We start from the raw sequence: 27,406 nt of genomic DNA, 5'->3' as shown, positions 1-27,406 counted from the left end.
ATATGAACAAACCAGTCACACCACATTAGAAAATGAAGACCCAGAGGATAACATACAGACTTCAAGCCATACAGATACCTAAGTGTCCCTTGCACCAGAGACCTTCTCGGGGAGAATGAGGAGAAAAGGTTGCCATTTGAAGGAATAAAATTAAGATAGTAATTTTTTACCTAAATGGTTAATATAACCTTCAAACATACTGTGTTAAACTCAAAGAGACAGTTTTCAACCCAGAAAGATCTGGATATCCTATAATAGATTATACGTTATAGTACTTTCAGCAGGAGTAGGGATTTAAGGACTAAGTAAAATCAGTTGCAAATAATAAACATACAGTTCTTCACACATGTGAATAACAATGTGTAAAAGTCAACCATGCCCATAGAGTACTTTTAAATTTTTAATGTTTTCATTTTGGATATATATAAACCATAAGGCAAATAATTGTATCTCTGTTCAATAGGTCAAACAGATAGATGTGTAAAATGATCTGAATGTTCACATGGCTACTTTACAGCATAGCTGGGTCCCACACCCAACACTCCCAATCCTTAGCTCTTTCCACTGAACCAGTGATAAACCACCTGAAGACCAAAGATTGTATGTGGCCCAAATATGATCCCAATATGGCCTTTGGCCCACCTCTGGGATTCCCATTCATGTTGGAGAGAATGAGGGTACTGACGAACTTTACAGGAACATCATTTAGCCCTAATCACACGGATCAGTGGCAGATCCAGTGCTAGACACGGTGCAGAAGTAGAAATAAAAGGTCTAGAGGGAGTGTTAAGTACTAGCCAGTATGGATGCCTGGAAGACCCTCATACCTTTGAAGAGAAACATTAGTCTGAGTGGTATGTCAGAAACGCCAAAGTGTGCAAGATAACTTGGGAATGAGTGGCCAGGTCACTGATGGCCTCCTCCCAGAGAAGGTTAAAGGGGAAAAAATCATGGGACCAAAGAGACTAAGGAGAGCTAAGATGGGTAGCAAAAGTCTAAACTGGCCTGTAGCAGAAATAAGATGTAGGAGCAAGCCTCAATCTAGCTCCAGTACCTCTTTTGGGGAATTTGTGGGGACAGGTTAGACAACAAGGAGCAAGAAATGAAATTCTGGGTAACTGTACATACAATGCCATAAAATTTAAGTTATTATTAAACTCACTTTACACAATACCATTTAAAATTCAATTCAAACATTCAAGAATACAAACTTGCAATTCAGTAATAAGAGATGTTTTATATCTTAGCAGCTAAAATTTTCACTCAAAAAATGATAAAAACTTGTTTAAAGTATGTCTTAATAAAATTATTCAAGGAAGAACATTACCACCACACAAGCTTTTGTAGCTTCTGAAAGATTAGTTAAAAATGAAAATCTCTGGAAAAAAATAAAAGAATGTTAAGTGTTGTTTTATTTTTCACTTTCTAATAAATATTTTTAATATAGCCCATAAGCATTTGTTTTTTCCTCACCACTGCCCTAGGCCTAAGCAAAAAAACTTCAAGAATAATGGAAAGGGGTGTCATCCATTAGCAAAAAATGAGAATCAGGTCAGTAGCAAGGTTTGTCAAACACTTATTTGAGAGAAAACTGCAGAGAGATTTTATTCATTATCTCATATAAGTTTACCAATAATCTTAAAAATAGGTCTTTATGGCTATATTTTAAATGTGAGAAATCTGAGTTCTAAATGTTAAGCAACTTTCCTAACGCCAAGGTTATCGCAGTTAAAACTGGATTTAAACCCTAGTTTGACCACAATACCTTAGTTTTTTACATGAACTACACTTTAATAATCTCCTATAAATTTGTTCTAATTAAATAATCCTTAATTTAATAATATTTATAGGTTTAAAATGTATAAAATATTTTTTCTGAATGTTTTCAAATGAATCTTTTATACAACATGAAAACTGATGGATTTTTTTTTAATTTTGATTGGGAAAAGAGAACAATATTTCTACTTATGTAATAAAATATGGTTAAAAATCATTTTGAGGTACCTTTGAGTGTTTCATTACCTGCCCAAGTGCTCTGTCTCTTTCCAAGGAGGTCAGCATTTTTTCCTTCAGTAAAGTGTGGTGTCTTTCATGTAACACTCTTAAAGCTGGCTCATAAGATGCATAATGTAACTTCAACCTATGAAAAATAAAAGGAGAATCACATTAAAAAGCAATTAAATTAAATTAGTGATTTTCATCTAACATCTAAACTTTTTTTTTGCTTTGTAATAAAAAAATAAATAACCACACAAAGACCAAAACACCAGAACAAGTTAACTCATTTTCTATTTCTTACTAGCACCTTTTGCTGTATTCAAGACTGTACTCAGAAGATTGCTGCTATTCATTGAAATGTCTTAAAATACAGTTATTTTAATCAGTCAGAAACAATTTTCAAAAGACAAGGGCTGCAAATTACAGATGTTTAAATAGAAAAGTGTGTCACATTAAAATAAACTGAAAGATGGTCTTGAAAATGTTTGATTAACTTCATATTAAGTATAAAAATATACTTCATATTAGGTATAAAAATATTTTGACATCTAGAAGAAATAATTGAATACAGCATATAATGAACAATTTTAAAAATCTGTTTTATTTGAAATGCCTCCAAAATATTTTCTCTTACTTTCTTTGAAGTATAACTGACATGAAAACTATCCGGATCTTAAGTGTTACTGTTCAAAGAATTTTGAGAAATATGCATATTCATGTAGCCAACATCATTATCAAAACAGAATATTTCCAATATACGAGATGATTCTGGAACTTCATATATTTGTAATCATATATCTGTTCTCTTTTCAGGCTGGCTTCTTTCACTCCGATAATGTATTTTAGGTTCTTACACATTTCTGAGCATATCAGCACTTCATTTTTTTATATGGTGAGTAATTTTCCCTTGTATGAATATTCTGCAATGTGTTTATCCAATATTCTACTGATGAACACCTGAGCTGTTTTTATATTCATATTATGAATAATGTTGCTATGAACATTCTTATACAAGTTATTTTCTGGTCATATATTTTCATTTCTCTTAGATAAACACCTAGGAATAGAAACACTGAGTTGTAATTTACACTTCTAATAGCAATACATAAGAGTCCAGATTGCTCTATGTCTTTAACAATACTTGCTGATGATCAATCTAAGCAGGGTTTATTAATTTTATTATCTTTCCAAATAACCAATGATTGATTTTATTGATTTTTCTTATGTTTGTTCATTTGCTATTTTACGATTCCTGCTTTTTTTATATTTCACTTCTTTCACTTTCTTTGCATTTAATTTGCTCTTCTTTTTGGAGCTTTTAAGTGAAAGAAGGTCATTTGCTTTTAAACTTTCTTCTTTTCTAAAATAAGCATTTAAAGGTATAAATATCACTATCAACACTTCTTCAGCTGTATCCCACAAATTTTGATAACATTGCATTTTCAATCATTCAGTTCAAAATATTCACAAGTTTTGACCCATGGATTTTTACAAGTATGTTAAATTGTCCAGATATCTTGTTACTGATTTCTAATTTAATTTGGTTTTGGTGAGAGAACATACTTATATGACCTCAATCATTTGAAATTTATAGTGACATGTTTTATGACCCAACATATGATCATTTTGGTGAAGGTTCCATGTGCACTTGAAAATCCAAAGTAGAATTCATGAAATTCAATTTGGCTTTATTTACTGTCAATGTTGCTCAAGTCTTCTATTGAGTTAGAGGATTTTTGCCTACTTTTTCTACCAATTACTAAAAACAGAGTGTTAAAATTCTCCAATTATAACTGTTGAAATACTTATTTTTCATTGCAGTTCTATAAGATTTTACTTCATATATTTTTAAACTTTTTATATTAAGGGCATCCATATTTAATATTATGTCTTCCTAATGAATTGACCATTTTATCAATATGAAATGTCCCTTTTTTTCTCTGAAAATATTTATTATCCTTAAGTCTAATTCCTCAGACATTAAGATGGATACCCCAACTTTCTTACACTTAAGATTTTCATTTGCCATATGCCATCTGTTTTAATTAGCTAGACTGCTAAAGCAAATACCATGAAATAGATCATGTCTCACAATGGGAATTTATTTTCTTACAGTTTTGAGGCTAATACAAAGTCCAAATCAAAGCACCATCAAGGCAATACTTGTTCCCGAAGACCAGCATTCTGGAGCTGGCTGCTGAGGGTACGTGACACTTCTGTCACACAGCAAGGCACATAGCAGCATCTAACTTGCTTCTCCCTTATCTTCTGGATTCTGTCAATGTTCAGTCTCTTGCTTACTGTGGCTTTTTTTTTTTTTTGTCTGAGTTTCAGTCTTCTTAGAAAGTACTCCAGAAATAGGATTAAGACTCATCCTTACTGGGCTGGGTTATACCTTAACCGAAGTAACCTCATCAAAAGGTCCTACTTACAATAGGTTCAGACCCAAAGAAATGAATTAGATTTAAGAACCTATTTTTCTGCATACACAGCTTCAAACTACCATGCCATCTTTTTACTTTTAAACTATCTATGGTTTTATATTTAAAGTGTATCTTAAAATAGCATATATGTGTTCTTTCTTTTTTTAAAATCCAATCTAACATCAGTTTTTTAACTGAAGTGTTTAGCCCATTCATATTTATGGTAATTTTTTTATTTGGTTGTTATGCAAATTGAGAATGTACCTCTCAAATCTCTGATTACAGAACAAAGAGTTGACTGATAGGCCAAGCAACTATGTACTGAATTTGAGCCAAGGCCACACTTTCCATGTCTGCTCCCAACCAGGGACTGAGCATGGCAGAGATACTAAGATAGGTCTATTCATGGGAGATAGAGGACTCCTCCGGCGGACAACTTTGGCTCAAAAACTCGCCAACAGTCTTGCCAAATTTTTCTTAAAACTGTACTTCATTTTAAAAAAGGTCCACCCAAACTTCTTCCTTCCGTTTATCTTTCACTCAAGAAAAACCCCCCATCATGGTCTGAAAGCTCTTCTATGTCTTCTAGTTCTCTCTCTTAGACATTTCCCTTAATTTCCTCTATGTTATATCCTGTCCTGCTATATGCTGCTTGGAGGACTTGGAACAACACAATCAATATAGGAGCTGCCTAAGAAAATAGTCATGGACCCCCCGCCAGCCAGCCTGCCCTACTCTCCCTCTTTGTCCGCCAGCCCGGCGCGGCACTCACGCCCCGCCAGCCAGCCCGCCCTCCTCTCCCTCTTCCCCCTTCTGCTCCGGCGGTGCTCCATCCGCCATCTTATCCTTCCCTTTCTCCTCCTGCTCCGGCAGTTCTCCAACCACCACCGTGCCCTCTTCCGCCTTCCCCAGATCCTCCGCCACCGGCCTCGACAGCCTTGCCACCCTCACCTTTCCTCCTCCAGAACAGTTACTGGGGGAGTGGAGACGATACAGAGCAGCTCCCGGAGCCACGACGGAGATCAAAGGGATGGCGTACCCCATCCTGGAACGGCTGACTGTCTGGGAGAACCAGCTCCGGTGAGATTGCCAAGGGGCGTGGGCTTTCCCAGGCGGGACGGCAAGCGGCCAGAGACCCTCCCTTCCTCCTTCCCAGGCCAGCTGGCAGAATTGGGCAGGCGGTCCCCTCGGGCCATGGCTGCTGGTGCCCCCACCACGCGAGGCCCCCCGGACCAACTGAGAGAGTTGGGTCGGAAATCCCCAGACCGTGGAGAATGGTGATCGGGGTGTCGCTTCCAAACACGTGACTTCCCGGTCCGGCTGGGAACAGTGCACTCTCCCGGGCTGTGGCAGCTGGCACCCTCCCGACACGCTTGGCGTCCCAGGCCGACTAGGAAATTCGGTCGGGCACTCTCCCGGGCTGCGGCGGCCGGCGACCCTCCCCGCGTTTGGACCCACAGGCCAGCTGGCACTCTTCCAACCCATTTCGGCTGCCGAACCTCCCCCATGGTGAGAGTTTTCCAAAGTTAAAGGACCCACAGCAACTTTTACTGGTGGAACCCACAGACAAACGTGTGCCATGAGTGCCACCTACTGGGAAGGATAAGAAAAACAGAACCCAGAGATTTCACAGAAAAATCTTTCAACTTGTGGGGTCCAACACTCAGGGAAATCTGACCAAATGCCCAGATGCCAGCAGAAGATAACAGATCACGCTCAGAAAACTGAAAATATGGCCCAGTCAAAGGAACAAACCAATAGTTCAAATGAGATACAGGAGCTGAAACAACTAATGCTGAATATATGAACAGAAATGGAAAACCTCTTCAAAAACGAAATCGATAAATTGAGGGAGGACATGAAGAAGACATGGGCTGAACATAAAGAAGAAATAGAAAAACTGAAAAAACAAATCACAGAACTTATGGAAGTGAAGGATAAAGTAGAAAAGATGGAAAAAACAATGGATACCTACAATGATAGATTTAAAGAGACAGAAGATAGAATTAGTGATTTGGAGGATGGAACATGTGAATTACAAAAAGAAACAGAAACTATCGGGAAAAGAATGGAAAAATTTGAACAGGGTATCAGGGAACTGAAGGACAATATGAAGTGCACAAATATATGTGTTGTGGGTGTCCCAGAAGGAGAAGAGAAGGGAAAAGGAGGAGAAAAACTAATGGAAGAAATTATCACTTAAAATTTCCAACTCTTATGAAAGACCTAAAATTACTGATCCAAGTAGTGCAGCGCACCCCAAAGAGATTAGACCCAAATAGGCATTCTCCAAGACACTTAGTAGTAAGAATATCAGAGGTCAAAGAGAGGGAGAGGATCTTGAAAGCAGCGAGAGAGAAGCAATCCATCACATACAAGGGAAACCCAATAAGACTATGTGTAGATTTCTCAGCAGAAAACATGGAAGCTAGAAGACAGTGGGATGATATATTTAAGTTACTAAAAGAGAAAAACTGCCAACCAAGACTCCTATATCCAGCAAAATGGTCCTTCTAAAATGAGGGAGAAATTAAAACATTCTCAGACAAAAAGTCACTGAGAGAATTTGTGACCAAGAGACCAGCTCTGTAAGAAATACTAAAGGGAGCACTAGAATCAGATATGAAAAGACAGAAGAGAGAGGTATGGAGAAGAGTATAGAAAGAAGGAAAGTCAGATATGATATATATAATACAAAAGGTAAAATGGTAGAGGAAAATATTATCCAAACAGTAATAACTCTAAATGCTAATGGACTGAATTCCCCAATCAAAAGACATAGACTGGCAGAATGGATTAAAAAACAGGATCCTTCTATATGCTGTCTACAGGAAACACATCTTAGATCCAAAGATAAATATAGGTTGAAAGTGAAAGGATGGGAAAAGATATTTCATGCAAATAACAACCAGAAAAGAGCAGGAGTAGCTATACTAATATCCAACAAATTAGACTTCAAATGTAAAGCAGTTAAAAGAGACAAAGAAGGACACTATATACTAATAAAAGGAACAATTAAACAAGAAGACATAACAATCATAAATATTTACGCACCGAACCAGAATGCCCCAAAATGCGTGAGGAATACACTGCAAACACTGAAAAGGGAAATAGACTCATATACCATAATAGTTGGAGACTTCAATTCACCACTCTCATCAATGGACAGAACATCTAGACAGAGGATCAATAAAGAAATAGAGAATCTGAATATTACTATAAATGAGCTAGACTCAACAGACATTTATAGGACATTACATCCCACAACAGCAGGATACACCTTTTTCTCAAGTGCTCATGGATCATTCTCAAAGATAGACCATATGCTGGGTCACAAAGCAAGTCTTAAAAAATTTAAAAACATTGAAATCATACACAACACTTTCTCGGATCATAAAGGAATGAAGTTGGAAATCAATAATAGGCAGAGTGCCAGAAAATTCACAAATACATGGAGGCTCAACAACACACTCTTAAACAACAAGTGGGTCAAAGAAGATATTGCAAGAGAAATTAGTAAATACCTAGAGGCGAATGAAAATGAAAACACAACATATCAAAAATTATGGGACGCAGCAAAGGCAGTGCTAAGAGGGAAATTTATTGCCCTAAATGCCTTTATCAGAAAAGAAAAAAAGGCAAAAATGCAGGAATTAACTGTCCACTTGGAAGAACTGGAGAAAGAACAGCAAACGAATCCCAAAGCAAGCAAAAGGAAAGAAATAACAAAGATTAGAGCAGAAATAAATGAAATTGAAAACATGAAAACAATAGAGAAAATCAATAAGACCAGAAGTTGGTTCTATGAGAAAATCAATAAGATTGATGGGCCCTTAGCAAGATTGACAAAAAGAAGAAGAGAGAGGACGCAAATAAATAAGATCAGAAATGGAAGAGGAGACATAACTACTGACCTCACAGAAATAAAGGAGGTAATAACAGGATACTATGAACAACTTTACACTAATAAATACAACAATTTAGATGAAATGGACAGGTTCCTGGAAAGACATGAAAACCAACTTTGACTCAAGAAGAAATAGATGACCTCAACAAACCAATCCCAAGTAAAGAAATTGAATCAGTCATTCAGAAGCTCCCTAAAAAGAAAACTCCAGGACCAGACGGCTTCACATCTGAATTCTATCAAACATTCCCGAAAGAATTAGTACCAACTCTCCTCAAACTCTTCAAAAAATCGAAGTGGAGGGAAAACTACCTAATTCATTTTACGAAGCCAACATCACCCTCATACCCAAACCAGGCAAAGATATTACAAAAAAAGAAAACTACAGACCAATCTCTCTAATAAATATAGATGCAAAAATCCTCAATAAAATTCTAGCAAATCGTATCCAACAACACATTAAAAGAATTATACATCATGACCAAGTAGGATTCATCCCAGGTATGCAAGGATGGTTCAACATAAGAAAATCAATTAATGTAATACACCATATCAACAAATCAATGCAGAAAAATCACATGATCATCTCAATTGATGCAGAGAAGGCATTTGACAAGATTCAACATCCTTTCCTGTTGAAAACACTTCAAAAGATAGGAATACAAGGGAACTTCCTTAAAATGATAGAGGGAATATATGAAAAACCCACAGCTAATATCATCCTCAATGGGGAAAAATTGAAAACTTTCCCCCTAAGATCAGGAACAAGACAAGGATGTCCACTATCACCACTATTATTCAACATTGTGTTGGAGGTTCTAGCCAGAGCAATTAGACAAGAAAAAGAAATACAAGGCATCAAAATAGGAAAAGAAGAAGTAAAACTATCACTGTTGCAGACGATATGATACTATACGTCGAAAACCCGGAAAAATCCACAACAAAACTACTAGAGCTAATAAATGAGTACAGCAAAGTAGCAGGTTACAAGATCAACATTCAAAAATCTGTAGCATTTCTATACACTAGTAATGAACAAGCTGAGGGGGAAATCAAGAAATGAATCCCATTTACAATTGCAACTAAAAGAATAAAATGCCTAGGAATAAATTTAACTAAAGAGACAAAAACCTATATAAAGAAAACTACAAAAAACTGCTAAAAGAAATCACAGAAGACCTAAATAGATGGAAGGGCATACCGTGTTCATGGATTGGAAGACTATATAGTTAAGATGTCAATCCTACCTAAATTGATTTACAGATTCAATGCAATACCAATCAAAATCCCAACAACTTATTTTTCAGAAATAGAAAAACTAATAAGCAAATTTATCTGGAAGGGTGCCCCGAATTGCTAAAAACATCTTGAGGAAAAAAAACGAAGCTGGAGGTCTTGTGCTGCCGGACTTTAAGGCATATTATGAAGCCACAGTGGTCAAAACAGTATGGTATTGGCATAAAGATAGATATATCGACCAATGGAATCGAATAGAGTGCTTAGATATAGACCCTCTCATCTACGGACATTTGATCTTTGATAAGAATCAAGCCAACTCACCTGGGACAGAACAGTCTCTTCAATAAATGGTGCCTAGAGAACTGGATATCCATATGCAAAAGAATGAAAGAAGACCCATATCTCACACCCTATACAAAAGTTAATTCAAAATGGATCAAAGATCTAAACATTAGGTCTAAGACCATAAAACAGTTATGAGGAAAATGTAGGGAGATATCTTACGAAACTTACAATGGGAGGCAGTTTTATGGACCTTAAACCTAAAGCAAGAGCACTGAAGAAGGAAATAAATAAATGGGAGCTCCTCAAAATTAAACACTTTTGTGCATCAAAGAACTTCACCAAGAAAGTAGAAAGACAGCCTACACAATGGGAGATAATATTTGGAAATGATATATCAGATAAAGGTCTAGTATCCAGAATTTATAAAGAGATTGTTCAATTCAACAACAAAAAGACAGCCAACCCAATTACAAAATGGGAAAAAGACTTGAACAGACACCTACCAGAAGAGGAAATACAAATGACCAAAAGGCACATGAAGAGATGCTCAATGTCCCTGGCCATTAGAGAAATGCAAATCAAAACCACAATGAGATATCATCTCACACCCACCAGAATGGCCATTATCAACAAAACAGAAAATGACAAGTGCTGGGGAGGATGCGGAGAAAGAGGCACACTTATCCACTGTTGGTGGGAATGTCAAATGGTGCAACCACTGTGGAAGGCAGTTTGGTGGTTCCTCAAAAAGCTGAATATAGAATTGCCATACGACCCAGCAATACCATTGCTGGGTATCTACTCTAAGGACTTAAGGGCAAAGACACAAATGGACATTTGCACACCAATGTTTATAGCAGCATTATTTACAATTGCAAAGAGATGGAAACAGCCAAAATGTCCATCAACAGAAGAATGGCTAAACAAACTGTGGTATATACATACGATGGAATATCATGCAGCTTTAAGACAGGATAAACTTATGAAGCATGTAATAACATGGATGGACCTAGAGAACATTATGCTGAGTGAGTCTAGCCAAAAACTAAAGGACAAATACTGTATGGTCCCACTGATGTGAACGGACATTTGAGAATAAACTTGGAATATGTCATTGGTAACAGACTCCAGCAGGAGGTAGAAACAGGGTAATTACTGGGTAATTGGAGCTGAAGAGATACAGACTGTGCAACAGGACTAGATACAAAAACTCAAAAATGGACAGCACAATAATACCTAATTGTAAAGTAATCATGTTAAAACACTGAATGAAGCTGCATCTGAGCTAAAAAAAAAAAAAAGAAAATAGTCATGAAGGTGAAGATTTGGGACTGGCTCACCTACTGCCCAGTGGGCAAAGAAAACACCATCCTGATTAGTAAGTGAATACAAATAAGTCTCTGGCAAAAGGGGATGCTCTGTTACCAAACATGTCATCAGTTGTGACCTTGAAAAAAGTCCTGGTGAAGGGAGCACAGTGGAAAATGCAATGATAGAGGCTTTTGAAAAATATATGTGAAGGACAATACCCACAGAGTGACATGGTTGTTGCTAATGTATCTCATGCCCATACAAAAAGATGAAACGGAAATCCAGATGAAATAGTATATATCTAACACATACTCTCAGATTCAGGGTATGTCCAAAGTGTTTACCATCTACTACGCTCCAACCACTGTACCAAGTGCTTTATATACATTAATACAAAATGTATTATCACCATTTTTACATATGAGGAACACAAAACTACAATGGGCACCAAAAGGTTAATGATGGAGCCAGGCTTCCAATCAATGTTTACTCGACTCCAAAGTCCAAGCTTTTTCTATGGTATTGCACTTTCTTGTAAATGTTGTATTCAAGGGAAACAAATAATTTTGACAATTTTTCCTGAATTTATCTGAATATAAAACAATTTTCTGAACAAAAAAAACCACCAAATACGAGACTAAAAAAAAAATCACTGAGCAGGCCACAGCAGATCAGCAGGCAGAGTTCTCGCCTGCCATGCCAAGGACCCGGGTTCGATTCCTGATACCTGCCCACATAAAAACAACAAAAACAAACAAACTAACAAAAAAATTACTTAAGTCAAGATTAGACAGTATATTCTCTAAGACCTTTTTTCTGTAAGTTGATATAAACTCTCTTTTAAAGTGGCGACTTATTCCTATAGAGGTTTAATTTAAGAAAAATGAGAAAACTTTAGTTTCTAAAATATTGCCAAGTTTGAAATTTATATTGATTCTGAGATACCATGAGTCAGCTACAGGTGACTGAGAAATCAGAAAAGTCAGGTTGTTACACCTATAAAAGCTGCATCGTCCAATATGGCCACTAGCCAAACATGGCTATTTAAATTTAAATGAATTAAAATGAAACAAAATTAGAAAAACAGCTCCCCAGTTGCCTTAGCCACACTTCAAGTGCTCAAAAATATATGTAGGTATTGGCTACAGTATTAGACAGTCGAATATTTCTAACATCACAGAAAGTTATTGGACAACACTTACCTAAATCAAGCAAGGGAAAATGTTAGTTAAGGATTGTAAACTTTTCTTTTGGGGGAGTATATGTGTGTTTTGGGGGGTGGGGCGGAGTAAAGTCTACAGAAAAAATTCTAAAACTCTTAGCATAAATTCAAGGTCACTTATATGCCCTACTTGTCAAATCCCATCTATATTTTGCTCTCTATGCTTGCAATTTAATGAACATGCCATGCTCCTTCATGATTTGGTGCCTTTGCAAACAGGTATCATCTGCCTAGAGCATGGTACTAACCCCACTCCCTCATCTGCTGATTCTTATTATTTTTTAGAATTCAATACCTCTGGAAATATGTCCATGAATCCTCTCACACCCCAGGTTGGATGGGATGGCTGCTCCTTCTTGGCTGGCACAGCAACAATACAGTATATATTTCACCCCAACAGTTTCTGAGTCTCTTGAGCAAAAGGGCATAGACTTACTCATCTTTATATTTTAAACACATGTTTTAATGTCAGATACTCTGTAGATGCTCAATAAATGTTGAACGAATAATTTCGTCTGAGGCCTTTTACATGGTATGATGATTTAGAGGCCCTATGGATCCCAGAAAATTACGTTCTTCAAGTTATTCCATTCCTGTGAGGGTAAACCTATTATAGATGGGACTTCCTGAATAGCTTACTCCAGGTAGGGCATAGTCCAGGGAGGGTCTTAATTCTCTTACTGGAGTCTTTTATAAATGAATAAAATACAGAGAAAAAGCCACAGAAACAGAGAGGAATCCAGGAGCTGAAAGCAATGAAATCTGGAAGAGAAGTAAGAGGCCAGCAGACACTGCTGATGTGCCTTGACATGAGACAGAGGTATCTAAGATCATGGGCAGCCAGTCTTTGGGAGAAAGCATCATGTGATGCTACCTTGATAAAGACATTTTCACGGCCTAAGAACTGTAAGCTTCTAAGATAATAAATTCCCATAAAAGCCAGTCCATTTCTGGTATATTGCATTTTGGCAGCCTAGCAGATTAAAACACATGGCAGTGTTAACTTACTAACTAAATAATACTTTAATATAACAAATATTATCAGCCTACCCTTTGAGGTCATTAATTAATTTGTTCCTTTCCTGGACTATTTGCTTGTGGTGCATTCGATGAAAATCGCGTTCTTTCTGAGTCTTCAATAGATCTTCTCTAGCCTTGCTGAAAATAACAATAACAAATTTAAAAATCATTAATTCTTCTCTGAAAAAATACGTATTCATCAGTTAAAATCCAGTATTGAATAACTGAAAAATAAAGATTGCACTATAATTCTCATTGAACATCTGTGTATGGGGGAGGGGTGTTAAATACCCAAAATCTGTAGTTTCAAAAATAATATTCATCCACACTTCATTTAAGTAAATGAATATTAAAGGTATGCTGACAGAATAATTTATAATCCATTACTTGCTTGGTTATCAATTGAAATACATAAAAAATAGTATAATTTAAGGAAAAGACTTTATAAATTTCACTCTAAACATCGTAGGAAATAAGGCTAAAAGGGAATACAGTTCTGAAAAGTTGAGATGGAAAGCATATCAATTCTGAAAAACAAAGATTTTATTTTGGCAATCATATTTTAAATATATGCCATCTGCAGATCATCTTACTAGAAATAAATGATAGCCTGGTGAAAAAATCTTTAATATCAGTGTGGTAACACAAAAACATTCCTCAACTGGATATACCTTCTGCAATCCCCTGGCCTGAGCAAGTAAGAGAAACCTTTTCTAAACCAAGGCTGTACATGAAAAATTAATGTGAATTTTCAATTTACCTCCATAATATGTTAATTTCAATATACTAATGTAAAATATAGCTGACAAAGAAAAAAAATTCTCTGATAGTCTTAGTTAAGTAACACTGTTCAGTGCAGTGAAAAGTCTCACTGGCATATGGCAAATTAAAATGTCTCTGATCCATTAATCCAAGTTTCTTTCTTCCCTCCTTCCTTACTTCTTTCCTCTCTTCCTCTCCTCTCTTTTTAATTTCTCCTCCCTTCTTTTCTGACTTCTGTTGTTCTTTATTTTACTGCTAATTTTGTAGTTTTCATCACATGTAAACAACCATGTACCAAATAACCAAACAGTACTAATGGTCAACTCCATCCAACTGTCAACTTTATTTTCATGGCAACAATCATGTATATGCAAGAAAGTTTATTAAAATATTCATTATTGAAAAATTATCTACTAAGTATGCTAATGATTATATGAACTATTAGTTTATTCTTTCCAAGATTTTAACATTTTCTGTGGCTTTTGTTTTACTCCATGAAGGAAAAGAAAAACCTAAAAATTAATCATGAATTTGAATAGTGACCAACTACTTTCCCAAGAAAATTAGGATATACTAACATTTTAGTATAACTTCCCAATTTCTTTTGCTTCTCAAAAGATTTAATTATTAATCATACTTAAAACTGCCATTTACTATTACAGAAAATCAGAATGCCAACTCTTGAAGGCAAATTTTTCTTAGTGACTATTGAAATGGCTGCTTCATATTCATAGTATATACATCAGCATTGATGTGAAGGAACAGTCTAAATTTTCCCTGTTATGAATTTGGCCTTATTATACATACAATTATATATTCTATCTACTTGCTAAGAAAAATTTAGATAACTTCTTTAAAAGCCTTCTTTTGTCATTTTACCATCAAGTTTTTTTGCAAATTAACATATATTTATAGATATTTCTACAAAAAATAACCAGTGAATGAAAGCCATTAACGCCCATGCTTTCACTGACTGTACAGTGACAAATCAGTTAAAATGGCAGTCTCTCAACTCTTGGTTCCAATATGCCTTTGGAGTATATTAAAATGCATTGTTTAATGCTATTGTTTGATATTAACACTTTTCCCCATTTATATGCATTTTAACCCCAAACAATTACAGCCTCAATTACAACAACATGAGCAACGCTTTTTTTAACCCCTATTATGAGAGGCTTATTTTCAAAAATGAAACAGACAATGATATCATTCAAGGTTCAAGTATTTCTTTTTTCTTAATTTGTTTGCTATTGTGTTGCTCCTGGCTAAAATGTCTCACTCAGAAACAAAAATGAATGCTAATTTTCCTTCATACATACATAGTTTATTTTTCAATGTTAGAGCAAGAGTTTCATACACGTACTGTTAATCATAAAAGATACCATGGTTTAGAATGGTTTGCATCTCAACAACAATGTTGGGGATTGAATCACGTCCCACAAAAGGCATTCAGGGCCAACTGCTGCTCCTGTGCATGAGAACCCATCTGTAAAGAAGACTTTTATTATTAGTTAAGGGATGCCTAAACTGAATAAGGGTGGGGTGGACCTCAATCCAATATGTCTGACATCACCACAGGCAAAGGAACTGGACAAGGAAAGAAAAGTCATGGGAGATGCAAGATGTCAAAAGTCAACAGCACCCAGGAGAGAGAACAAGATATCGCCATGTGATAGAACAGCCAAGAAACCTCAAGGATGACTGGCAGCAGACCCCAGAAGGCCATAGTCTTCAGGGAAAAAGCATCGCCTTAGAGAAGCCTCAATTATAGACTTCTCCGAGCCTTAGAACTATGACCCAATAAATTTCCACTGTTTTTTAAGTCAGAAAATAAACTAAGACAAATCTTGTGGTCAAGTTCATTATGAGACCCTTATGTCCATGGCAATACTTTTTAACATTGAATGATTCTGAATTCCCCAAATTATCATGCATAATTTCTTTTATTCTAAATATTTCAAACTTCTAGTTTTAACCATATATCTACACTGTTAATTGAAAATAAAATTTTTGTTATATTAGATTTAAAAGTTAAATAAGAATTTGTGCACCTAATTTGCAAACTTGCAAAAAGCGCATCCCATCCCTAATAAAAACAAAAAGCCAAATAAGCTAAAAAATTGCAACTTTTTGTGAACTATCAGAGAGCTAAGATGACAGGTAACCAGACAAACTGAAATCAAAATATTGGACAAGCCACTCCAAGAAATTCAGGAATACAAACTTTATCACCTGTTGAAAGAGAGCCAGAAATCAGCTAACATTTTAAAGGTCCAGACTGGATTAGCATATCAATCTGAAATAGTTGGCGTTCCTGACAAAATGGGAGTTGAAATTTATCCTCTATCTCCTTCCCACAGGCTTCGACTAAGTCTCAGGAGAAATTTTTATGAGCAGGGCAGGAAACCAGAGAGCTCCGGGATAATACAATGGAGGAGGCATTTGGTAGCTTCTGTGAAGAGAAGCACAAAGCCTCATCCATTTCCAAGGGCTCTGAGGAAAGGGAGCATACAAGGCACATGCAAAGTCACTTTGCAGGTGGGAGATAGGGAAAAGAACTCCCTACCCCTGATGAATCATCCGGGTAACTATCTTGGGCCTAATGTTTTATCATAATACCAAGCAGAAGTCACCTGCTGCTGGGATAAGGATACAAAATTCCCACCAAGACAAACTGCCAATACGTGGCAGTTTGCCTGCACTACTGAGACCATGAGAAGAGGCAGGAATACCGAAAAAGCCCTGACTCCCAAGGCTCAGGTGTATGAGGCCTCCCAAAAACCAAAGACGGAATAAAAGAAGACAGAACCCCCTGCCATCACCAAGAACCTAATGAATATGGGAGTAGAGTGCTCAAGAAGAGTGGTCAGAAAAGGTAAAAGGCCAAGTTGATATTTTGTCATGAAAATACAAGACCCTCACCTGAATTCTAATTTATTTTGAAAATAATCTTTATTTCATTTAGATATTTGAGGCAAGGCTGTCTAGAGAAGAGGTAAATTCTCTACAAGGAAAATGAATATTTACAAATACTTTGCAAAAGGAATAATGAATGAGGTGGCTTAGAACATTCATTTTAATTGCATATCTTAAAGATATCTTGAATCAGAATACCCTGATAGACCTATCAAAGCAATTAAGCTCTAAAATGTGCCAAGTTAAGTAATACATTATCTCAAAAATGTATAATATTAGTTTTAGAACAGTAGCTAAAAATCCAATATCATGTCAATATCTGAAAACAAGCCACTAGAGAGAAACTTCTGGGGAAGATGGCAGAGTAGTGAACTCCAGGACTCACTCCTCCCCCAAAAATAGCTGCTAGTGGACAGGAAGAAACTGTCTGAAATAACTGTTCTGGAGCTCCAGAGACCAGAGGAGTAATGAACAGCATCCAGGGAAGACCAGGATGGAGAAACTGCAGAAAAAACAAACTCACTCCACGTCAGCTGCCAGTGTCTTTTCCTCACTCTCTAGGCTGAACCACAACAGATCCAGTCCCTGGCTGGCTGCTGCAGACAGAGAGAGACATGGAAGACCTCTCCCAAATAATGGGGTGATGGGGGGAGGCATGGCCAAGTACCGATAGCGGCTTTTTTTTTTTTTCAAATCAACCATTGTTTATTGTTACACACTTTTGCAACACTCCATGATAGGAACCATCTGGGAAGTAAGATGGTACCTTCCTTTCAGGAGCTTAAAAGCTTGTAGGGCAGAAAAAAATGTTTACACAAATATAATTCTACAAAACCTGTGATAGAGTCATGAAACTGATTTGGGAGTTTGATAAGGAAACTATTGTTTCCTCCCAAATAGATCAAATGGTTTTGTTTCCTAAACATTTTATAGAAATGCAAGTCAAAATAAGGAAATCATCTAATTTGTTTCTTTTTTTTCAATATTTTTATTGAGAAATCTTCGCATACATACAGTCCAACCATAATATATAATCAATGGCTCACAATATCATCACATAGTTCTGTATTCATCACCATGATCACTTTTAGAGCATCTGTATTACTCCAGAAAAATAAAGAAAAAGGAAAACATTCATACATCCCATACCCTTTACCCTTTCCTCTATTGACCACCAGTATTTCAGTCTAACCAATTTTTTTACCCTTTATCACCTCCCATTACTATTTATTTTTTATCCTTATTTTTTCACTCATCTGTCCATACCCTGGATAAAGGGAGCATCAGACACAAGGTTTTTCAGAATCACATGGTCACACTGTAAAAGCTATATGGTTATACAGTGATCTTCAAGTATCAAGGTGTTGGACAAAGTTCAGGTACTTCTCTCTAGCCACTTCAATACACCATAAGTTAAAAAGGGATAACTCTATAATGCATAAGAATAACCTCCAGGATAACATCTTGATTCTGTTTGAAATCTCTCAGCCACTGAAACTTTATTTTGTCTCAGTTCTCTCTAGCCCCTTTTGGTCAAGAAGGCTCTCTCAATCTCATGATACTGGATTCCAGCTCATCTCCAGGAGTCAGGTCCCACGTTACCAGGGAGATTTACACCCCTGGGAGTCATGTCCCACATAGCAAGGAGGGCAGTGAGTTCACCTGCAAGTTGGCCTAAAGAGAGAGGCCACATCTGAATAACAAAAGAGGTTCTCTGGGGGTGACTCTCACACTTAATTATAGGCAGGCTTAGCTTCTCTTTTCAGGAATAAACTTCTTAGGGGTGAGCCCCAAGATTGATCATGGCTTTTGACTGGCAAATTTAGATTGTTAGGTCCCAGCTCTGAACCAATGTTTTAATCCACCCTGGAAAGGGACCACCATGGCCATGTTTTAAACCCCACCCCTGACAGAAACAAAGACAGTGAAGGTTTAAAGATAGAGGACCTCCTTAGGACTGCAGGGGAAAGTCTGCTGAAGAGCACAATCTGCTGGCCAAGCCAGGAAGTGTAGTTTCAGGGTGCCTACAAAATGGCTTTTTGGCATGACTCCTGACCCTCTCCCAGGGCTATTTGGAACAGGTCTGTTTGGGGCCTGAACCTGTTTTGTAGGGGTAATACTGACTTGGAGAAGTCTTCTCAAAGGTGACCCTGTTCCCAAAATTTTCCTCCAAGGCAAAAGCAGCCAGAAGCAATGAAAGGAAAGTTTAAAAAATAAATAAATGAAAACTATAGAGGCAAAACAGAAACAATCAGAACAAATCAAAATCCTGGAGAAGGAAGACAGAAAAGGAAACTTTCTCCTGGGGGTGGATCAATTACACAAACAGTACAATTTTTAAAACTGTACTGCATATCCAGGGTAAGAATCAGATGAAGAAGTGATGAAAAAATCTGATGAGTTAAATATGGACAATTCTAAAGACATAGAATAAGCTGAACCAAGTATGAAAGAATAGCCTTAACACAAAGCCACTCAACAATAAAACCTTAGGCAAAAGAGAGAAACTAATCTTCAGAACAAACTCATCAAGATAATCACATACCTAGATGTCAGCAGAAAATTACAAGCCATCTAAGAAACTGGAAAATATGGTCCAGTCAAGGGAAAAAAAATTAAAACTTCAGAGGACACACAGAATTTGGAACTTATCAATGATGTTCAAACAAATCTCCTAAATCAGTTCACAGAAATTAAGGAAAATATAACTAAAGAGGTAAAGGATATTGAAAAGACAAGGGTGAACAGAAAGAATAACTTGTAAGTATGAAAAGAAACAAAAGAGAACTAATGGGAATGAAAGGCATATGGAAGAGATTAAAATACACTAGAGGTATACAACAACAGATTCAAATAGGCAGTAAAAGAACCAGTGAACTAGAAGATGGAACAAATGAAATCTTAGTGAGAGAGAGAAGAACAGATAGAGAAAAGAATGGAAAAAAATTAAGCAAGATCTCAGGGAGTTGAAAGACAGCATGAAGTGCGCAAATATACATATAATGGATGTCCCAGAAGAAGAAAAAGGCAGAAAGAATATGTGAGGAAATAATGGCTGAAAATTCCCAAACTCTTACAAAATGTATAAATATACATGTCCAAGAAGCACAGAGTACTCCTAATAAAATAAGTCCTAATAGACCCACTAGAAGACACACACTAATCAGAATGTCAAATGCCAAAGATATAGAGAGAATCCTTAAAGCAGCAAGAGATAAGCAATCTGTCCCATACAAAAGAACTGCAATAAGAACAAGTGCCAATTTCTCATCAGAAACCATAGAGGCAAGAAGGCAGTGGTGTATTTAAGGTATTGAAAGAAAAAAACAGCCAGCCAAGAATTCTTTATCCAGCAAAACTGTCCTTCAAAAATGAAGGTGAGTTGGGAGGTGCAATGGTGGCTCAGTGGCAGAATTTCCTGGCAGAATTTCCACCTGCCATGCCAGAGAGCCGGGTTCAACTCCTGGTAGCTGCCCATGCAAAAAAAGAAAAAGAAAAAAAAAAGAAGGAGAGTTTAAAATATTCACATATAGACACTAGATAGCTGGATAGTTTGTAGGCTGAAAGGAACAGAAAAGAGAGAGAAGCTTTGAGAGCATATTATCAGTAAGGATAACTAAAAAAGGGAAATAAAAATAAGATATGACATAAAAACAAAGGATAGGAACTTTTGGGAAGATGCAGAATAGGGCTGAGTTTACCCCTGCTCCATGGATCAACTAGAAAAGTGACAGAAAAACAACTGAGACAGTGGTTCTAGGATACAGGATTTCTGGTTCTAGGACTAGAGAGGGATTTCTATATTATTTAGGGAAAACCTGGATGAAAAAGGGGAGATAATACAACTGGAAAGATGAGGTGAGTTTATTCACACCTGGGGAGGGCTGCAATACACAAGATGGAGTGGGAGGTGAAGGAGCACAATGCTCCCACACTTGAGCTTGAGAGACGTTCCCTCTCAGCTCTGAACCAAGGAGATCTGTGGGGAACCCAGAAGCCATTGGTATACTTGTGCACAGAGACCTTGTGGAGCACAGAGCCTGTTTTGCATGCCTGAGGCATGCTGATGTGGGTGCCTAGATTTGGTCGAGACTGGGGCCTACTCCCCTTGGGAGAAAGTCAGACACAGAGCTGAGTGGATCTAACAAATGGTCAGTAAAAGAGATTCCCTGAGTCCCACTGCTTCAATTCTTCCTCCATGGAAACCCGGTACACTCCCAGCATACACAGGTGGAGATGGGGAGGCAGGAGTGAACCACACTGCCCTGCCAGGAACTCCCAGCTGGCTGTAGGCAGAGGTATTTGAATTTCCATATGGGAGCCTGGGGCCACCAGACCCATCAAGCTAAGCTAACAAGCAGATTCACTGCCGAGGCGTATAATGCCCAACCCACAATCCCAGGGCTGGTGGTTATTAGTGCACAGGGAGAACTGTGGCCTTGCTGGGTTTGCACGAGATTAGATCCCAGCCTAGCCAGCTGACTTAGGAAAGACTGGGCCTGGGAGTAGTCCAAGACCACCATCTTCTGGGAAGAAAAGGAAAGTACAGTCTGGCAAACTGCCTTTATGCCTGCCTTTTAACAGATCTTCAATTAGCGCTGCACTACTACATGAGCACCCAGCCTTGGTTTGGTGGGGAATTACAAACAAACCAAGTACAAAAGGGGATCTGTAACTCTAACCGAAGCAACTACAAAAGCTTAGATAAGCAAGGGAAATCAACTTTCAAAATAACCTTTGGAAGATAATCAAATGTCTTAAAGGCAGCAGAAAATCACAAAGTATGTGAACATGCAAAAAAATTTGGCCCATCCAAATAGCCAAATTAAAACACTAGAGGAAATACAGTACACTGAACAATTAATCAAAGATGTTCACACAAATCTCCTAAATAAGTTCAATGGGTTGGCTAAAGACATAAAAGATATCAAGAAGACACTAGAAGAAACTAAAGAATTTGAAAGAACAAATAGAAAAATAGCAGATCTTATGAAAAATCAGATAATGTAGATCAAATTTAAAATATACTAGAGACACACAAGAACAGATTTGAAGATGCAGAAAAAAAGAATAAGTAAACTAGAGGATAGAACAATTGAATTTGATTTTTGGGGGTTTTTTGTTTCTTTGTTTTTTCACATGGGCAGGCACCAGGAACTGAACTCGGGTCTCCAGCATGGCAGGCAAGAACTCCGTCACTTAGCCACCATTGCCCACCCAGAACAACTGAATTTGAACAGGCAAAAAATAAAATGGTGAAATAAATGGAAAAATTTGAATGTCAGGGAAATGATGGACAACACAAAGCACACAAATATAAAAATCACTGGTGTCCCAAAAGAAGAAAAGTATAAAGGGCTAGGAGGATTATTTGAGGAGATAACAAGAGAAAACATCCCAACCCTTATAAAAGACATAAATATGCAAGTTAAAGAAGCCCAATGAAAAATCAAATAGACCCACTCCAAGACACATAGTTATCAGACCATCAGAAAAAGCAGCAAGAGAAAAGCAACTCACCACATACAAGGGAAATCACAGAAGGCTAAGTTAGGACTACTCAATAAGCACCTTGGAGGTGAGCAGGCAGTACTATAATACATTTACGATTCTGAAGGAGAAAATTTTCCAGCAAAATTGTCCTTCAAAATTGAGGTAGAGATGAAAATTTTCACAAACAAATGCTGAGAGAATTTAAAAAGAAATACTGCAAGACATACTAAAGAAAGTTCTGTCAGATGAAAAGTCAAGAGAGAGCTGTCTGGAGGAGGGCACAGGATTGAACAGTATTAGTAAGGGTAACTTAAAGGATAAAGTCAGGGAAAAATATAAATCTGACAAATAAAACCCAAAGAATAAGATGGTAGATTCACAAACTGCCTTTACAGTAGTAACATTGAATGTTAACAGACTAAACTCACAAAGAAAAGTTACAAATTGGCAGAATGGATTTAAAAAATTGACCCATCTATATGCAGTTTACAAGAGACACATCTTAGGCCCAAGGAAATAAATATATTGAAAGTGAAAGGATGGAAATAGATATTCTAGGCAAGCTGTAAGCAAAAGAAAGCAGGAGTAGCTGTACTAATATCAGATTTAGCTGTACTAATATCAGAAAAAAATAAACATTAAATGCAAAGACGTTATAAGTAACAAAAAGGGACACTACATATTAATAAAAGGGACAATTCACCAAGAAGAAATAACAATCATAAATGTTTATGCACCCCATCAAGGAGCTCCAAATTACATTAAACAAACACTGGTAAAACTGAGAGGAGCAATCGATGTTTCAACAATAAAGGGACACTTCTCTAAACCACTCTCTTCAATAGATAGAACAACCAAAACGAGGATCAATAAGGAAATAGAGAACCTAAACATTGTGGTAAATGACTTAACCCTAAAGGACACATATAGTTCATTACACTATAAAACACTAGGATAGATATTCTTCTCTAGTGCTCATGGAACGTTCTCTAGGACAGATGACATGCAGGGGCAAAAAACAGGTCTTAATAAATTTTAAAAAGATTGAAATTAATCAAAGCACTTTATCTGACCATAATGGATGAAGCTAGATATCAATAATCACCAAAGAACCAGAACATTCACAAATATATGGAGAGTATATAAACACATTCTTTGACCATTGGGTCAAAGAAGAAATTGCAAGAGAACTCAGTAAATATCTGGAGATGAATGAAAATGAAAATACAACATATCAGAACTTATGGGATGTAGCAAAGGCAGTGCTAACAGGCAAATTTATTGGTATACATGAGTATATTAAAAAAGAAAACAAGATTTAAAAATTGAGAACTTACCTGCCACCTGGAGGAACTAGAAAAGAACAGCAAATAAACCTCACAGCAAATAGAAGAAGAGAAATAACAAAGATTAAAGCAGAAATAAATGAATTGGAAAACAAAAAAACAATAGAGAGTATCAATAAAGTCAAAAGTTGGTTGTTTGAGAAAATCAGTAAAATCAATGGTCACTTAGCTAGCTAGATAGTCAAAGAAAAAAAGAAAGAAGATACAAGTAAAATCAGAAATGAGAGGAGAACATTATCTTGGAAACTAAAGAAATTATGAAATCATAAGAGGATACTATGCCAACAAACTAGACAACTTAGATGAAATGGACAAATTCCTAGAAATACACAACCTACTCTGATTCAAGAAGAAACAGAACACCTCAACATACCAATTACAAGTAAAGAGATTCAAATAGTTACCAAAAATCTTCATACAAATAAAAGTTCAGGGCCAGATGGCCTCATGGGAGAATTTCACCAAACATTCCAAAAAGAACTAACACCATGCCTACTCAAACTCCTCCAACAGAATAAGGACAAAGGAACACAACATAATGCAGTTCATGAAGCTAAAATCACTCTAATACCAAAACTGGATAAAGATACTACAAAAAAGGAAAACTACAGGCCAAAAAAGGAAAACCACAGGGCACTCTCCCTAATGAATATAGATGCGAAAATTCTCAACAAAATACTTACAAATAGATTCCAACAGCACATTAAAAGAATGATGCACCATGACCAAGTTGGGTTTATTCCAGGCATGCAAGGGTGGCTCAACATAAGAAAATCAATGTAATACAAAATATTCAATCAAAAGGGAAAAATCACATGATTAGCTTGATTGACTCTGAAAAGGCATTCAACAAAATTCAGCATCCTTTTTTGATAAGAACACTTCAGAAGATAAGAATCAAAGGAAACTTCCTCAATATGATAAAGGGTATATCTGAAAACCCACAGTAGCAAAATACTCAATAGTGAGAGATCGAAAGCCTCGCCCCTGAGACTGCGAAAGAGACAGGATGCCCATTGTTACCACTATTATTCAACACTGTGCTAGTACTTCTAGTTAGAGCAATTACATGAGAAAAAGAAATAAAAGGCACCCTAATTAGAAAGAAAGCAGTAAATTTTCATTATTTGCAGATGACATGATCCTATACTTTGAAAATCTGAGAAATCTATGACAAAGCTAATTAGGCTAATCAACAAATTCAGCAAAGTGGCAGGACATATGAATAATGAGGGGAAAAATAAGAGAAGTCAAAGTAGCAGCTTTGCAAAATATCTGCAGACTCAGAACACTGAGACCTGTGGGTTATGATGGAATGTTAACTTTGGAACACTAAAGTTAGCCAAAGTTGAGAAACATCCACTTGGCTATCATTCCAGAAAAGACAGAGCAAAAACATGCTCTTTGTCCCATAATCATGGGGATAATGAAGGAACAGGCACTCTCTCTGTCTGCACAAACTGTTAAAGAATAAAAACAAACAAAAAGTTATTTCTGTACACGCTCTATTGTACTGAGAAAATAAATATGGTACTGAGCAAGTGCTCAGGGTTCTTGTCCTTTGTAACATGAGTCCCCTGCTCTCATCTTAAAAGACTTCTGTGTGAGTGTCTTTATTTTTCAGATTCATGATGCCTTCCTCAACCCCTTATGCTGAGCTGGTCTCAGCAGATTAACACACAAAAATCAGAATTTTTACATACACAATAATGACCTAATTGAGGAGACAATTAAGAAAAAATTCCACTCACAGTAGCACTAAAAGAATGAAGTATTTAGGAATAAATTTAACCAGAGATGTAAAGGACTTGTACTTAGAAAACTATAAAACACTGCTAAAAGAAATCAAAGAAGATCTAAATAGGTGGAAAGGCATTCCATATTCATGGACAGGAAGGCTAAATATCGTTACGTTGTCAATTCTACCCAAACTGATCTACAGATTCAACACAATACCAACCAAAATTCCAACAACCTACTTTCAAGACTTGGAAAAGCTAGTTATCAAATTTATTTGGAATGGAAAGGGACCCCAAATAGCCAAAAACATACTAAAAAAGATGAAGTGGGAGGACTTACACTTCCTGATTTTAAAGTTTATTATGAAGCCACAGTGTATTTTGACAGTGGTCAAAATAGCAGAGTATTGACACAAATATAGACATATTGATCAGTGGAATCAGAGTGTTCAGAAATAGACACCCAGATACATAGGCAAATGATTTTGACAAAGCCCTCAAATTCACTGAACCGGGACAGAATTGTCTTTTCAATCAACGGGGCTGGGAAAACTGGATATCCATAGTCAAAGGAACCCTTACCTCACACCCTATATAAAAATTAACTCAAAGTGGATCAAAGACCTAAATATAAAAGCCAGTACCATACAACTTCTAGAAGAAAATATAGGGAAACATCTTCAAGATCTAGAAATAAGAGATAGTTTCTTACATCTCATACTCAGAGCACAAGGAATGAAAGAAAAAATAGATGAATGGGAACTCCTCAAAATCAAATGCTTCTGTGCCTCAAAGGACATTTTTGGAAAGGTGAAGAGACAGTCAATTAAATGGGAGAAAGTATTTGGAAACCATAAATCTGATAAGAGTTTAATATATAGTGTGTTATTTTGAAACAGTTCTGTACTCCAGAAAACCATTTTCTTTCAATTTTGATCTAATCTTACATGGCCAAACCTTTGATTAGAGTGTTTCTGTGGAGAATGACCCACTTAATTGTGGTTACAGGCTTTGGTTCGATTAATTCAATGTTTGATTACTTCAATACAACCAATTGTCAGTGTGACCTTTGGATTATGGAGATGTGACTCCCCCCTTTCAAGGTGAGTCTGGATTAGTTTACCGGAGTCCTTTAAAAGGGGAGACATTTTGGAGAAAACACAGTTGCTTCAGAGCCGCCAAAGATGCAGACATTTGGAGATACCTGCAGTATCAATAGTGAAAGCTTAGACATAGACATTTGGAAATGCAGAATCCCCAGGAGATGCCAGGAGCTGAGAGAGCTGAGAAAGCTGAGAAAAGCTAGGAAGGAACCAGAGCCCAGAAGATGTCACTATGTGCCTTTTCATAAGATGCTCAGCTAAAAGATGAAACACAGAGTTTTGTCCCGGACTCACAGACACCTTAAGAGAAAGCCACTGGAACCAGGAGCTAAATGCAACAAAACCAGGGACAGGGACCAGCAAACAAACACCAGCCATGGCCTTCACAAGTGATAGACATTGACCTTTCTTGAGTCAAGTTATCTTTCTCTTGGGGCCTTTGTTTGGACATTTTTATGGCCTTAGAAGTATAAACTTGCATCTTAAAAAATCCTCTTTATAAAAGTCAATCTATTTTTGGTATATTGCATTCCAGTAGCATTAGCAAACTAAAATATAAGTATATATAAAGAAATTATACAACTCAACCAAAAAAAGAACAACCCATCCAATTATAAAATGGACAAAAGTTATGTATAGACA

At 36.7% G+C, this 27,406-nt stretch overlaps 1 protein-coding gene across 15 annotated transcripts in view; it reads right to left on the bottom strand.

Annotated features, from left to right (window-relative positions):
- The window catches only part of SPAG16 (sperm associated antigen 16), a 1,149,776-nt gene that overhangs the window by 1,057,731 nt on the left and 64,639 nt on the right, over positions 1-27,406 (bottom strand). For 14 of the 15 annotated variants that reach the window (XR_013173027.1, XM_077155025.1, XM_077155020.1 and 11 more), the window contains 2 exons: positions 13,436-13,543; positions 2,023-2,140 (listed from right to left, as the gene is read on the bottom strand). Coding sequence is in view for 13 of the 15 variants with exons in the window: in XM_077155025.1 (XP_077011140.1) it covers positions 2,023-2,140; positions 13,436-13,543 (226 nt within the window). In the remaining 2 variants the exon portion in view is untranslated. Of the gene's footprint in view, positions 1-2,022; positions 2,141-13,435; positions 13,544-27,406 lie in introns of those variants that run through there. The other variant, XR_013173028.1, reaches the window with a different exon arrangement.

Source organism: Tamandua tetradactyla, chromosome 3 (assembly GCF_023851605.1).
Source record: "Tamandua tetradactyla isolate mTamTet1 chromosome 3, mTamTet1.pri, whole genome shotgun sequence".
Lineage (NCBI taxonomy): Eukaryota > Metazoa > Chordata > Mammalia > Pilosa > Myrmecophagidae > Tamandua > Tamandua tetradactyla.
The sequence above is the reverse complement of the archived record's forward strand: the minus strand, read 5'-3'. Positions and strand labels throughout refer to the sequence as shown.